The sequence below is a fragment of the Thalia democratica genome, chromosome 2 (genome assembly GCF_965202585.1).
Source record: "Thalia democratica chromosome 2, ktThaDemo2.hap1.1, whole genome shotgun sequence".
Classification (NCBI taxonomy): domain Eukaryota; kingdom Metazoa; phylum Chordata; class Thaliacea; order Salpida; family Salpidae; genus Thalia; species Thalia democratica.
This window is the reverse complement of record NC_139166.1, coordinates 63,500,845-63,514,540: the sequence shown is the minus strand read 5'-3', so window position 1 is coordinate 63,514,540 and position 13,696 is coordinate 63,500,845. Positions and strand designations below refer to the sequence as shown.

General features: G+C 24.9%; 1 protein-coding gene across 1 annotated transcript in view; it reads left to right on the top strand.

Moving 5' to 3' along the window:
* LOC145828844 (polyubiquitin-B-like) overlaps positions 1-12,383 on the top strand; it is a 33,171-nt gene extending 20,788 nt beyond the window's left edge. The window contains exons 5-7 of the mRNA XM_082936592.1: positions 9,586-9,801; positions 11,914-12,135; positions 12,280-12,383. Coding sequence (XP_082792718.1) covers positions 9,586-9,801; positions 11,914-12,135; positions 12,280-12,383 — 542 coding nt within the window. The remainder of the gene's footprint in view (positions 1-9,585; positions 9,802-11,913; positions 12,136-12,279) is intronic.
* Positions 12,384-13,696: the final 1,313 nt, after the last annotated feature.

Here is a 13,696-nt window from a genome sequence, read left to right as displayed (position 1 = left end):
CAGAAATATTTATATTTTAAGTTAAAACTAGAAGTTAAGTTTTTTTTATAAACTTTTATTTTCATTTTACTTACTATACACATGCTTTAGTTATTGTTAGTTTGTAATACTAGCAAAGTATTAGGCTTATTATTTTTTTTAATCTAGGTTTTAAACTAAAATGCCCTAATCTTTTAAACTTTAAAATACTTTTAGAAATTTTAAAGATCAACTTGCAACATTTGTTTTATTGTAGTTAGATTAAAATTTTGAATTTTTTGTATTTGTTTAGTTAATTGTCTAACTACTTTATTTTCAAACGTTCTATGTTACATACGAGGATTACTTCAAAAGAGGAGAAAAAGTTACCATTTTTTTTATGTAGTAACTATTATTTTTAAAATTCCTCTCAGTTTTTGCACAACCTCGTTTTTTATTTAACATACAGTCTTGCATTGAAATTATAATATTTGTAAGTAAGATTTGTATTATTTAGTTCTTAGTCTAACAAATTCAATAAATAACAATTTACTTTCGGTGAATTCTTAGTTAGTGCACTGACAAGCGGTTTGAGCAGAAACAATTTAGCTAAATAAGTTTTGAATAATAAACATACTTTACAAAAATAATGCTTAAAGTATTTTCTAAGTAACTTATATTTTCAGTTTAATAGAGATTTTTGAATGGTTCTGTGTCTAAAAAAAACGATATGATATTTTTATTTTTCCTTTTTGTTTTGTATAAACCTACGAAAAATTCAAAGACTAATTAAATAAGAATCGATCATCTAAACCAGGGGTCAGTAAACTGCAGCCCGTGGGCTTTAAAGTCAAAGTATTCGGCCTGCGAACTATTTTATAGCTATAAAAATACTTTTTAAATACCATAAAAGTTGAAAGAATAAATTACAGTTAGGCAATAAATACTTTTTATGAGTGCTCTACTGTTGCTTATTCAATCATATTTTTAGACTAAAAAGTACTTTTCTACTGATTTCTAGAATTATTTTAAAATAAAAACGGCCCTTTAGATTTACTTATAAGTACGGCTTGCGAGCAATCTTTCTAAAGATAATTGGCTCGCAAGTTACAAACAACTGCCGAACCCTGATATAAACGTATAACTGTGCCTAACAGTAAGTTTGATATTACTAAACTTTTTTTTTGATAATTTTTAATTTTTATATTTGAAAATTTAGTATCAAATATCATGTATTAGTTTAAAAGTTATGCAAAAAATTAGTTATTTAGAAAGTGATATACTTTGAGTTTTTAAACATCAGTTTGTCGACAAATCAACGTTCCTATAAAATTAACTGGGTCGTAAAAGTCTTGTTGTGTTCAAAAAAATTTAGTATTTATACTAAAAAGATATTTAGTCTGCAAAACAGGGGCGTGTTTTGACTGGTTTCCTGTTTCCTGTGAACCCCCTGAAAAAAAGAAAAGAAAAAAAGATTCTTCTAATATCACTAAAAACGTTGTTTATTGTCTATGTGATTTTGACTACTATCAAATAAAATTTTAATTGTGTCGTGATAATTGGTAAAAGTTTTAAAGTAACATTTTTTTTTCTGAGAAAATTTTTCCTAAGATGTTTAAAGTTACCATTATAAATTGTGATTTAGTGTAAATAACTTTTGTTTAAGTTTTGTTTTTCAACTAGGAAATATAGTTTTACTAAAAGAATATCCAATATTTAGACTTATTAAATTAAAAATTAAATTAAATTTATTATCAAATTTAGAATAAAAAAGTACATAACCTTACTTTTTTTTTCAAAATTTTTTACTTTACTGTACAATACTTATTCAAGTTTTTTTACATATATATCATAACAAGCTTACTTTTTCACCATTATTGTCTTGAATTCTGGCTCTGTCAACTGTAATTGTGTATGTCGGGCAGCCCGACTCGGGCTAACTATCAATTCAAAGAGCTCACTGCAACATTTACGCACAATAATATTTATTTTAAGTACGAGTTGAAGGATTGTTTCATTCTGTATGTTGCAGTCAAACAAATTCTTTCTGTCTTTAAAGAATTACCTTTAAATAAAAAAGATTCATTTGATTGGGGTTTGAATTTTTAAGTGGGACCTCTTAGAAAAAAATGCATTTGTTTTGGAACATTTTTATTACGATGTTTTTGCCAAAAAATATAATTATTATATTATTATTATTTTTTGATATTCGTACTTTGCTGCGTTCTCAAGGACCATAGTTTTTTTTTCCTGATCTTTTATGTTTTAATAATATATAAAAATATACCCGACTGTAAACTTTAAAAATCTTCAATTTTCTAACGATCACTGAAGCGAATAAAAAGCTTATTATAATAAACGTAATTATGACTATTTAAATGGTCAACCTTTTTTTATCTAGACTGTTTTTTTGAAAGACATGACCCATGTACGTTTTACTGATATTATCGTTTATTGAATATGACTCGATAAGCGAAAGGTTTTTTTAAGCACCAGGTCCTTGTACCAAATAAAATGAAAGAAATAAAGAAAGAAAAATGTGAACGCTCACAACCAAGGTCAATGGATTGGTGTGGAGAAAGACCTTTCGGTCATCGAGCTGCACACCATTTACTTGTAACTAATTATTTGAGTTAACTTTAAAACAATAATGAAAAAATAATAACAAAAACTTAGAAAGTAACTGTATATACAACTTTTTTTTTTCAAGTTTAAAAATGGTAAGCACCTTTTTTTAACCCATTACTGCCAATATTGACATTGGAAACCATAGCCTACCATGGGCTTCACACCCCGTCTCGTCCCCTAGATTTCTATTTTTATGATCATGTACATTCACATTTTTCTTGTTGCCCTTTCTAAAAGAGCAACCACAAAAAATGCAAAAGATATCTCAAAGTTGAATAAATGGGGAGAGTTAGTAATGTCAGTATACATAAAATATTTAGTTATGTCATAAAGCTGAAAGAGCGCCATGTATTTTAAAATAGTGTCTTTAAGTTTCTAGTATATGTGTTTATGATAGCTTGAGCGTCTTTTTTGTAGTTTAATAAAAGTAATGGTTAGGGGTAACATAGATAAAGTAAATAAAAAAATAACTGATAAATTTTCAAAAAAACGTAAGTTTTTTGTTCGAATTTAAGTAGTCGAGTACCCTATGTATGTAGATGTCTGGACATGGTGCAAAATTTGTACAGAATATTAATATGAAAAACGTTACTTTGAAGTTAGTTTGAAAAGATCACAATAAAAAAAACGAGTTTTCAATCCACCAACCCTAATTTTAGTGCAAAGTTCATGCTTTTTCCTCTTACAGTGGAATTATTGTCATAAAAAATTGCTGTTTACAAAGTTCGAATGTTTTTATACCTTTTAATTATTTTAGTATTAACCCGACTGCAAATAAAACTAACAAAAAACTATATTTTAAAAATGCTTATATTTCCATATAAAGGTTCTGATAAAAAACAAAACTAATTTTGATTAGTATACTCACAATAAAATAAGCAATTAAAAAGTAATTAATTTAAAAAAAATAGTCTATAAAAAGTCAAAAACTATCTAAAAACTTTTAAAATTAGTTAAGTTTTTGAGGAAAGAAATACTTATTTAATATGTTTATAATTGTATGTATGCCATAGGGGCTTCAAGTTAAAATTTTGCTGCGTTTGTAAGTAGATGCAAAAGCAAGTAATTATTGCTTCTTAAAGTTAATTTCATACGACTTTATGAAAAATTTGATTAATGTTGAAAGTTAAATTAATCTTTTTTTGAACAAGTAATGAAAAATTTTATTAAAATATATTTTTACTAAAAAAAGTTTTCTATTACAACTTTTAACTAACCTGTTTTTAAACAATTTTAGACTTTTTTATTAACTATAAACAAACGGTTACCACCGTGACACTCGGAATAATTTAAAAACTCTGAAAATCTGACAAACGCTTAGGATAAATCAGAAAATTTGATTATTTTTAAACTCAGGCTGACTCAGGAAGATTTTTGTTTCATTATTAAAATCTCAAGATTTCTTCAAAATTATAAAAGGTTTTAAATCGTATTTTTGTATACATTTTAGATGAGATTTAATTGTCTTAGATTTAGAAACTTGAAGGGTTGCCAAACACTTAGGAAAACTCGGATATTTAGAAATTATTTTTACACTCAAGCTGACTTAAGAATTTTTTCTTTAACGTCATAAAAGTTTTTCATAAACTTTGTAATGAGATAAATTTGCAATATATTTCTATTTTATAACCATTTTTGTTGAAGATGTAGTTTTTTGAAACTTTGAAATAAAAATTCTTGTTAAAAACTTAATGTTTATTAATTTTGCTTGAAAACTTAAGTAACTATTTTTAAGAAATTTAAAAGCTCTGAATAAGTAAGGACAGTTTTTGATCAGTCAAAAAATTTTTTCAATTTTTGACTAAAAGAGTGGCATCCATTAGAACAAAAGATTTAAGGTATTTGTTTAATATTTTTTTTTTTGATAGCAAGTTAAAGTTTTATAACTTAAGGTAATGAAGTTTTTATCTTTTTATCAGCCAATTTTAATCAGGCTTGCAACACCCTCTTCATATTTTCAGGTCATTTAAATGTTTTTAAAATTCAATTTAGCTGAAGCTTATTTGAAGTTTTCACACAAGATGACTCACACAAGATTACTCAGATCAGTTTTTTTTTCAATTATAAATTCAGGATATTTTTTTTTCTATCCTGATCTTGAATAGTTTTTATTTTCTCAGTCTTCTATATTTCATCATTTTATTTAAAGTTTTGTTCAAAGACTTAAAATTTACTGATGTTAAAAATTTTAATAAAATTTTTAAAGTTTACAGAAAATTGTTTTAGGTATTAAAATACTTAGGATGATTAACTACAGTTAAGATAATTCAGGATAACGTTTTTCACTCAAATATAGATTCTTTTAAATACATGTAAAAAAATTCTTTGACATTTTAAAGACTTTAATCACAGAAAACCTAGTTTTAGGACTAAATAGATTTAAAGTTCAACTAAGCAAGTTAAAAAAAAACTTTTACGTGACAAAGTTGGTTATACCTAAAACATAAAAAAAGTTGCAATTGGTAAATCATATCTTTTAATATTGTGTCAACAGCAACTTTAAAAAATATATTTTTTGATCTCGCTAATCGTCATTAAGTTTTGTAATTTAATATACTTAAGATAGCATAAACCACCTTTAGAGTTATAAGAATTAGATCACCATAAAAAATTAAAAATATTCATCAAATATAAAATGTAATTATGTAAACAATTTTAGGATTAGTAAAAGAGTTTTAGTTTGGTATAAGACATTAAATTTCTTAGAATATACTTGATAAATATATATTAGTAAGTATTAACATGTTTTCAAGATAAGTTATAAAAGAAATATAAACTATAGATTTTAACTCAACAGGTTTATAATAGAACAAAATGTGTATATTTATGTCGAAACATTGATGGATGAAGGTAGATGTATAAAACTTTTAGTTGATCCAATTGACACTAATGCTACTATCAAAGCTAGGATTCAGTATCAAGAAGGTTTAGTTGTATAATATGTTAAAATATTAGCAATTCAAAGAGTATAAAACTATTTAAGTATGATTTAATTTTTAAATATAATAAAGATAAACTTTTTAAACAATGTTGGTAGAATTTATATTAAATTTGATTGCTGTTAAAAACTACCTTTTATTGAAACTTATTAAAATAATTAAAGTACATTTTATTTTATTTTAAGTATTTTTTTAGTTGATGCAATTTATGTTGTTATGTTTTACAGTTATGTTTATAAGTATATTTTAATCTACCAAGTGTATTTCTTCTTATCACAACAAATTTAAGTAACTAATTATTTTTATTGTATTAATAATTAATAAACTATTTTACTATTTTTTAAATACAAGCTTTAACATTTTTCTAAGCTTCAAGATGCTTTTTATTGTTTTTCAAAATTCGAATTATTTTTTGAGATATGACCAGTCAAAATCGGGCTGCATAATAGGATCCCTATGGAAAGGGAAAACTAAAACAGCAAAAAATAGCTATTTCATTTAAAATCTATATCCTCCTACATTTTTTAAGCAATCCCCTTTAAACTTTTACAGTCTAATCTTTATATAAAATCAAAAAAAACGTCACTTTAGAATAAAAAAAAAATTTATAAAAACATTTTTATTTGAAAAAAAAAACACTTTTTTTTTTTTAGTTTTGTGATAAAATTTTTATTTTTTTAAGTTACTAAAATTCTAAAGTAAAGTTTTTTTCTTTTTGTTATAAGGAACGTTTCCTGTAAATTTGAAGAAGATTATTTGAAAAATGAAGATAGATTTTTAGTGAAATTTAAAATTTCTAAAAAAATTCACCTTTAAAAATTTGCTGTCCATACGTTTATATCGGAAATTTTTTACAAAAAAATAAATATCTCAAAAGTTAAATGATATTTTCGAATTCTATAAAAACTGGCTTGTAGTTTGTACTTGAAGCTTTCATATAAAAGCCAAAGTTAATTTTTATAAAAATAAAATGATGGACCCCCCCCCCTTTGGCCGTAAAAATTTACTGGTAGCTTAATCAGTTATGTAAAACATAAAACTATTAAAAAAACTGTTAACCTTATATGCCATAAAACTATATCATATTCAAGTATTTTACTATTTTATCACTTTATCTCGTTACAGCTGTTTAAGGGGTAATAGGGTTAGTAAAGTAGATTAGTACAACAATCAAAACAACACTTATATTTTATTTACATAAACTAAACAACACAAAGATACAATTACATCACTCTATACGAGAACTAAAGTTAAACACACAAGAAAACATTAGTTCTTAAATCTAACGTGCTTAAAATGCATCTTAACTTAAAGCACACTTGCCGAATTCTCTGCCGAAACTGCTACTGCAAGTAAAATTCCGTTTTATAAGCACTGAAACAAATGTAACTCCTAACAATAAAAAATGTTTTTGTTTTCAATACTGGAAGTACGTCACGAAATCTGCGTAAAATCGTTTACAACATCCGCTTTTAAATAAATTTGGAAAAGCTTGTTTTGAGAATAATGAAAAATATTTTTATTATTACGAAAAATCACATATTTATTCACGAGCTTTAAAATATTAAAATGAAATGTTAGTTTCATTACATTACTTGTATTACTTTTTTTTAAATTAGTATTAAAAGCCTGGTTTTAAATAATTTAAATCCTTAAAATCCTTTAAACTTTTTATACAGTATCAAAAGTCCGGTTTAAAAAAAAGTAAGAAAAAGAAACTGTATTTCTTATTATCTCAAAAATTACACAATTTACAAAAACTTAGATAAAACATAACAAAGTAACAATGATAGTCATTTAGTTGGCTCCTGGCTTGTTGTCCTCGGGGTTCTTGTCCTTGGGCTTGTGTCCTCAGGCTTGCTGTCCTTGGGCTTGTTGTCCTCGGGCTTGTCATCCTCGGGCTTGTTGTCCTTGGGCTTTTACTTCACTGGTGGTTAATAGAGGCTTATGAAACATCAATTGGATCATTGACAACGTCTTGTTTCTTTTAGGAAACATTTGACTTTCTGTCTTCTAGCTGGTTTGTTGAATCAGCAAAACACCACATCGATTGGCCTGGAAACAATGACAGTAGGAATTTTGATCGTGACTTCATAGAATAAACACAAAATCTTCATTCTATATTTTGTCTAATGTCATACTTATAAACAAAAAAAAACTTTTAAAGATTCATGCAGTAGCAAGGTGTTAGGTGTGCTTAAAGCTGTGGTTATCAAACGACAATTTGCTTCAAACAACGTTTAAAAGATACAAACGCAACAATTTATTTAACAAGCGACCACTGCTAAATTTAAGGGGAGTTTATTTTTGATTTCTTTCAAAGGGAAAAATTTAACACAACTTTATACTTGAACTTGAAACGAGTAATAAAATGTGGCAAACCTTTTTACGACTAAAAAAGATGAAAACTCATTCAAACATATTTTAAAACTTAAGAAACATTCTGATTTAAAATAAATATAATATATACTTTAGAACAATCAATCAGCAGATCGAAACAATAAACTAGTAGTAGTAAACACATAGGAAAATTTGTTTTATCAGCTAAAACTCAGACTTCATTAAGAACAACTATTCTGCTGTTGTAATTCTAATTTTTATTGCGGTTCTTACTTTGCATTTCTATGCTTAGAAAAATATAATAACTGCGCTCTCTTGGCAACTAATAAAATGCAATTTTGCACTAAAATACTGCGTCCCTTGACGACTTATGTAAATTGCAACATCTTAAAAAGAACATTGTGCATTAGAGTAAAAACACTGTGCTTTTTATAATCGAAATACTGCGCCCCCATGCGACTTATGTTAGTTGCAACTTATATTGTGCCCTTAGCTAAAAAGATTAAGCTTTTTAGAATCGAAATACTGCGCACCCATGCGACTTATGTTAGTTGCAACATATATTGTGCACTAAGAAGAAGAAATATTATGCTCGTTAGCAGATAAAATGTGCACCTAAGCACTAAAAAAGCATATATAAAACTATACAAAGAAATAACCGCAAAAATTATATAGTCCTTCCAGCAAAAAATCCTTGACATCAAGCCTCACTTTTAACAAAACTAAATAAACCACTACCACACACTTGTATTATAATTGTAGACTTGCCGTTTCAAAGTAGAAATTTATTCACACAATTTTTCTTACTATTATCATAGTGAAATGTCGCAAAGTAAAGAAAGTATTATCGCAAATTATACTGTCAAAACTTTAAACTCGTTAAAAAATTGTTTAGTAATAAACTAAAGTTTTTTTTTTTTCGCTGCGTTTTTTAATTGATAAGGCACCTAATTCCTAATCAGAAGATTCCTAAAATACAGGCCACACATGGTCTCCAATGTCTCGATACACAGATATGTTTAAGGGGTAATAGAGATTATTATATTATATTAATACAACAATCAAAACAACACTTATATTTTATTTACATAAACTAAACAACACAAAGATACAATTACATCACTCTATACGAGAACTAAAGTTAAACACACAAGAAAACATTAGTTCTTAAATCTAACGTGCTTAAAATGCATCTTAACTTAAAGCACACTTGCCGAATTCTCTGCCGAAACTGCTACTGCAAGTAAAATTCCGTTTTATAAGAACTGAAACAAATGTAACTCCTAACAATAAAAAATGTTTTTGTTTTCAATACTGGAAGTACGTCACGAAATCTGCGTAAAACAGTTTACAACATCCGCTTTTAAGTAAATTTGGAAAAGCTTGTTTTGAGAATAATGAAAAATATTTTTATTATTACAAAAAATTATATATTTATTCACGAGCTTTAAAATATTAAAATGAAATGTTAGTTTCATTACAACTTTAAGTATCTTTGCTACATTTACCTTGCAAAAGCTTCTATCAATGAACCTTTTCTTTTTGAAGTAAAAAAACTGTGGACTGTAATAAAACAATGAAAACAGTTTTAAATACAATTTTCAAATGGCTTTTCAAATTAAGTTACACTGTAGTGTACAAAAATTAACAAATTACAAATAAGGTTAAAATAATTTATTTATTTTTTTAACAATAAAAACATTTATAACTTAAATTTTAGGTGTACCTTTTGACATGCAGAACTTATTCTTTAATGGAAAACAACTAGAAGATGGAAAAACTTTGTCTGAAAACAACATCCAAAATGAATTAACTGTTCAACTAGTACTCAGAATAAAAGTGTTTGTTGAAAGATTAAATGGTGAAAAATTAACAATTGAAGTTGACCCTTCGGATCCTATTTCAGTTCTTAAAGCCAGAATTCAAGATCAAGAAGGTAAGTGTATATATTATATAAGTTTTAGTTTAAAAAGTACCTAAGTTTGTGTTCATATATCTCAAATTACAATATTGAAAAAAAATATTTATTACAAAATCAGAAAGTACTGAACTTCACTGCTTAACAAACTATTAAACTGAAAATCTTATTCAAATAGAATATTGAAATGTAATAATTATTCTCTTTATTATTAGAAATTTCAGTTTTAGTTGATTCCTGTATTAAATATTTTTCTATCGTACGTTTAAAAATTATAACAGTTTATGATAGTAATTACTGTATCAATATATAATTAGGAATTGACATACTATTGGAAAACCTATAGCCAAAATATAAATCTTGAAGCCTGTAATTTATTTTGAAGCAAAAAGTAATAAATTCTCTGAAATAGAAACAACTTATCTTTTAACAGGGTTACCAAAAACTTTTTAAACCTGGAAAAACCTGGAATTATGAACAAAAATTACTAAAAAACTTGGAATTTTTAACAATTTTAACATGTCAAAAAATTTCATTTTGACACAAACGATATATCCTATAAATAAAATTTTTTCGAAGTCAAAATTATTATTATTAAAAAACACATTTAAAGTAGCTTAACAGTATCTTTTCAATGTTTATATACTATTTAAATAGATTTTTACTTTAAACTAAAAATAGACCTAAAAATATGTACTTTAAAAAACCAGGAGAAACTTTGCTAAAAAAATTTGGCAGCCCTGTTTTAATAAAATTTAATTAATTTTGGTTTCTGAATATTAATATTTGTTAGATATTTAACCATACATGAGATTTAAAACATTGTTTTACAATAGTACAAATTTCTTTCCTAAAACTTTGAAAAAATTCAAAAAGTAAGTAGAAATTTATTGTTAGATTCTTTTTAACAATTCTTGTTTCAAGAAAGAGAGCTATTTGCTTAAGTTTGAATTTTTTTTGACTAAGGATTTTGAAAATATTTTTACTTTATACAGTTTACAACTTTTTAAAACTATTAATTTATAGCTGTTGTTAAGTTTGTATTTAGGTCATTCATAACTTAAAATATATTGTAGTTTTATTAAAATTTTGATTTTTTTTTGTATTTATTTGAATTTCTTATTTTAACAATTTATCTTCAAAATATATATGTTACACGCGAGGATTACCTAAAAAGAGGAGAAAACATTTCCATTTGTATTTATTTTCATATTCAATATTCCTCTCAGTTTAAGCACAACTGCATTTTTCTATTCAACATACAATCTTGCAGTAAAATTATGGTAATTGCTGTGAAGATCTTATAACGTCTTCTTTACTTTTTGCAAGTAGATGAATCTTTATTATTTATAAATAGCAGGGTTGCCACTTTACCTGAAAACCTGGAAAAACCTTGAAAAACCTAAAGTTTGACAATTTAAGCAAAAAAAAATCTAGAAAAATTGGAATTTTAAAAATTTTCACATTTTTAGTAGTAAATCTTCGATTTTGTTCAAAAAATCTATCATGTAAATAAAAAAAAAACATCATCAAACATTTTTTTATTAAAACACACATTTAGAGTAGCTTTACAGTATATTTTCCAAGTTTTTATACTACTTAACACAGTTTTTTACTTAAAACTAAAAATATATATAAAAATGTGTACTTTAAAAAAACTGAAAGAAATTTGGAAAACCTGGAAAAAATTTAGAAATAACGAGTGACTGAACTGAAATTAAAAAAAAATAAAATGAAATAATGTATGACAAATAACCACCACCTGCAAAACTGTGAAGAACTTAACTACAACTTTTAAATTAATAACTGCTTTAAAATCCACTGTTAAAACTTTATTTACTAATATATTACTACTTTAGTTTAACTATGTTTTACATTACAAAAAACAATGTTTTAGTTTATTTATTATTTCCAAATTTTTCTGTTTGTTTAACTTCTGTTTGCCTGTTATTTAGTGAGTATGAAAATGTTTAGTAAGTTTTACTTTTTGTAAAAAAGCAAACTGATAAAATTTACAAAGTTACTACAAATTCAATAAATAAAAAAATTTTATTTTAAGGACATAATATTAAAATTATAAAATAAAGTGATTTTTATTATCTATGTTTTAAAAACATTTTAATTTTTCAGGTGTTGCTTTTGAAAGGCAAACTTTGACTTTCAAAAATAAAATGTTGGATGGTAGAAAAACACTAAAGGATTACAAAATTGTTAATGAATCAGTTATATGTATGAGGCTTCATGGGGAATTAAAAATATATGTAAATTCAGATACTGGAAAAACTACTACATTTATTGTTAAAGCTTCTACGAGAATTGAAAGGCTAAAAGACCTCATCAAAGATTCAGAAGGTTCCAACATTTTATTGCTTTCTTATAAACTTTGTTATTCCAATCAAGTATGATAATCTATTAAAATTCAACAATGTAGTTTAAATAAATTAATATGCATTTTTCTAAATAAAAAAAAAGTAAAATATAAACTTCTAATCTTAGGTTTCATATCTGGGGATGTGAAAATGATTTTCTATGGAAAACTTATGGAAGATCAAAAGACTTTTTCTGATTACGAAATTGAAGATGAAGAAACAATTGATTAATTTTTATCGCTAAGGGCGTGATGACTAAAATTGAGAAAAACAAGGTTTATAAAAGTAATTTGTAGTAAAACAATAAAGTTAGGTGTTAAAGTGTGCTTAATATTTCTTACTATGTTATGCTAAACGTTTAATTTCAAACAAAATTTGTTATACAATCATAAACAAAAATATATTAAAAACTATAAGCCCCATATTTATAAAAAGCTAAAATCCATAAGTTATGTTTTTTTGTATTAACCATCTGTTTTTTTTTTGCATGTATCATATAAATGCTTTTATTTGTTTCTATTTTATGTTACTAAGAAAATAATAGAACATTTCTTCAATATTTCTAGCTAAAACACCTTAATCTTATGTAAACTAGTAAATTCTTTACGAAAAAGCAATATAAATTTGTTTGAAATTTATATTAAATAATTGTGAAAAAGATGCGCGTTTTTGATAAAGTTTAGCATTATTATTGTTATTGTTCTTTTTCTCCCTATATACAAGTATACGCTTTGAATGTTTTATAAGTTAAAAAACTTCTACACTTTTGAGATTGTTGTGATGTATCAATATAAATTTTGTAAAGTTTTCATTCTTATATTAAATTTGTAACAGAGTTAAAAAATTTTTATGTTACTTTTTGTTGTATAATTAAAATGAACTTTTACAGCAAGTACACACAATAAAGCTAAAGGTAATTAAATTGACATGTTACAATTAAAAAAAAAATATATAAATTTAGTACAAAGTTTTGCAAAGGACACCTGAACAAATGTTTTAAAAAGAGTAATTAAAAAAGACTAGTTAAATAATATTCATATAAACTTGAATCATATTGTAACTACTCAACAGAAAAGTAAGTACTACTAAACATTTGTTTTTATAACTTTTTGTATATTTATACATATGAAGTTTTAGTAACAAATATCGTATATTAGTTTAAAATTTATTCAAAAGCATTGGTATATAAAAATCGATACTTTGAGTTTTTAAACAAAAATTCATCAAAAAGATCAACGTTGTCATAAAACTAACTTGTTCTAAATGTCTTGTTGTTTAAAAATTTAACTTTTTTTACTTAAGAAAATCATTTATTCTGCATAATTAAAAGATTTTTTAAATACAACAGTACAAAGTTGGTCTTTTTTGTACTGATATTTATTTATGATCTTTTTTTATTAGACAATTCATTAGAATTTTAACACTGTATCTACTTTTGATTCTTAATAAAAAACTGATAACTATGAATATTTTGTTGTATATAACTTGATTATACTATACGAAAACTTATGAGAATGTTTTGAAATAAATTAATTATTCCAGCG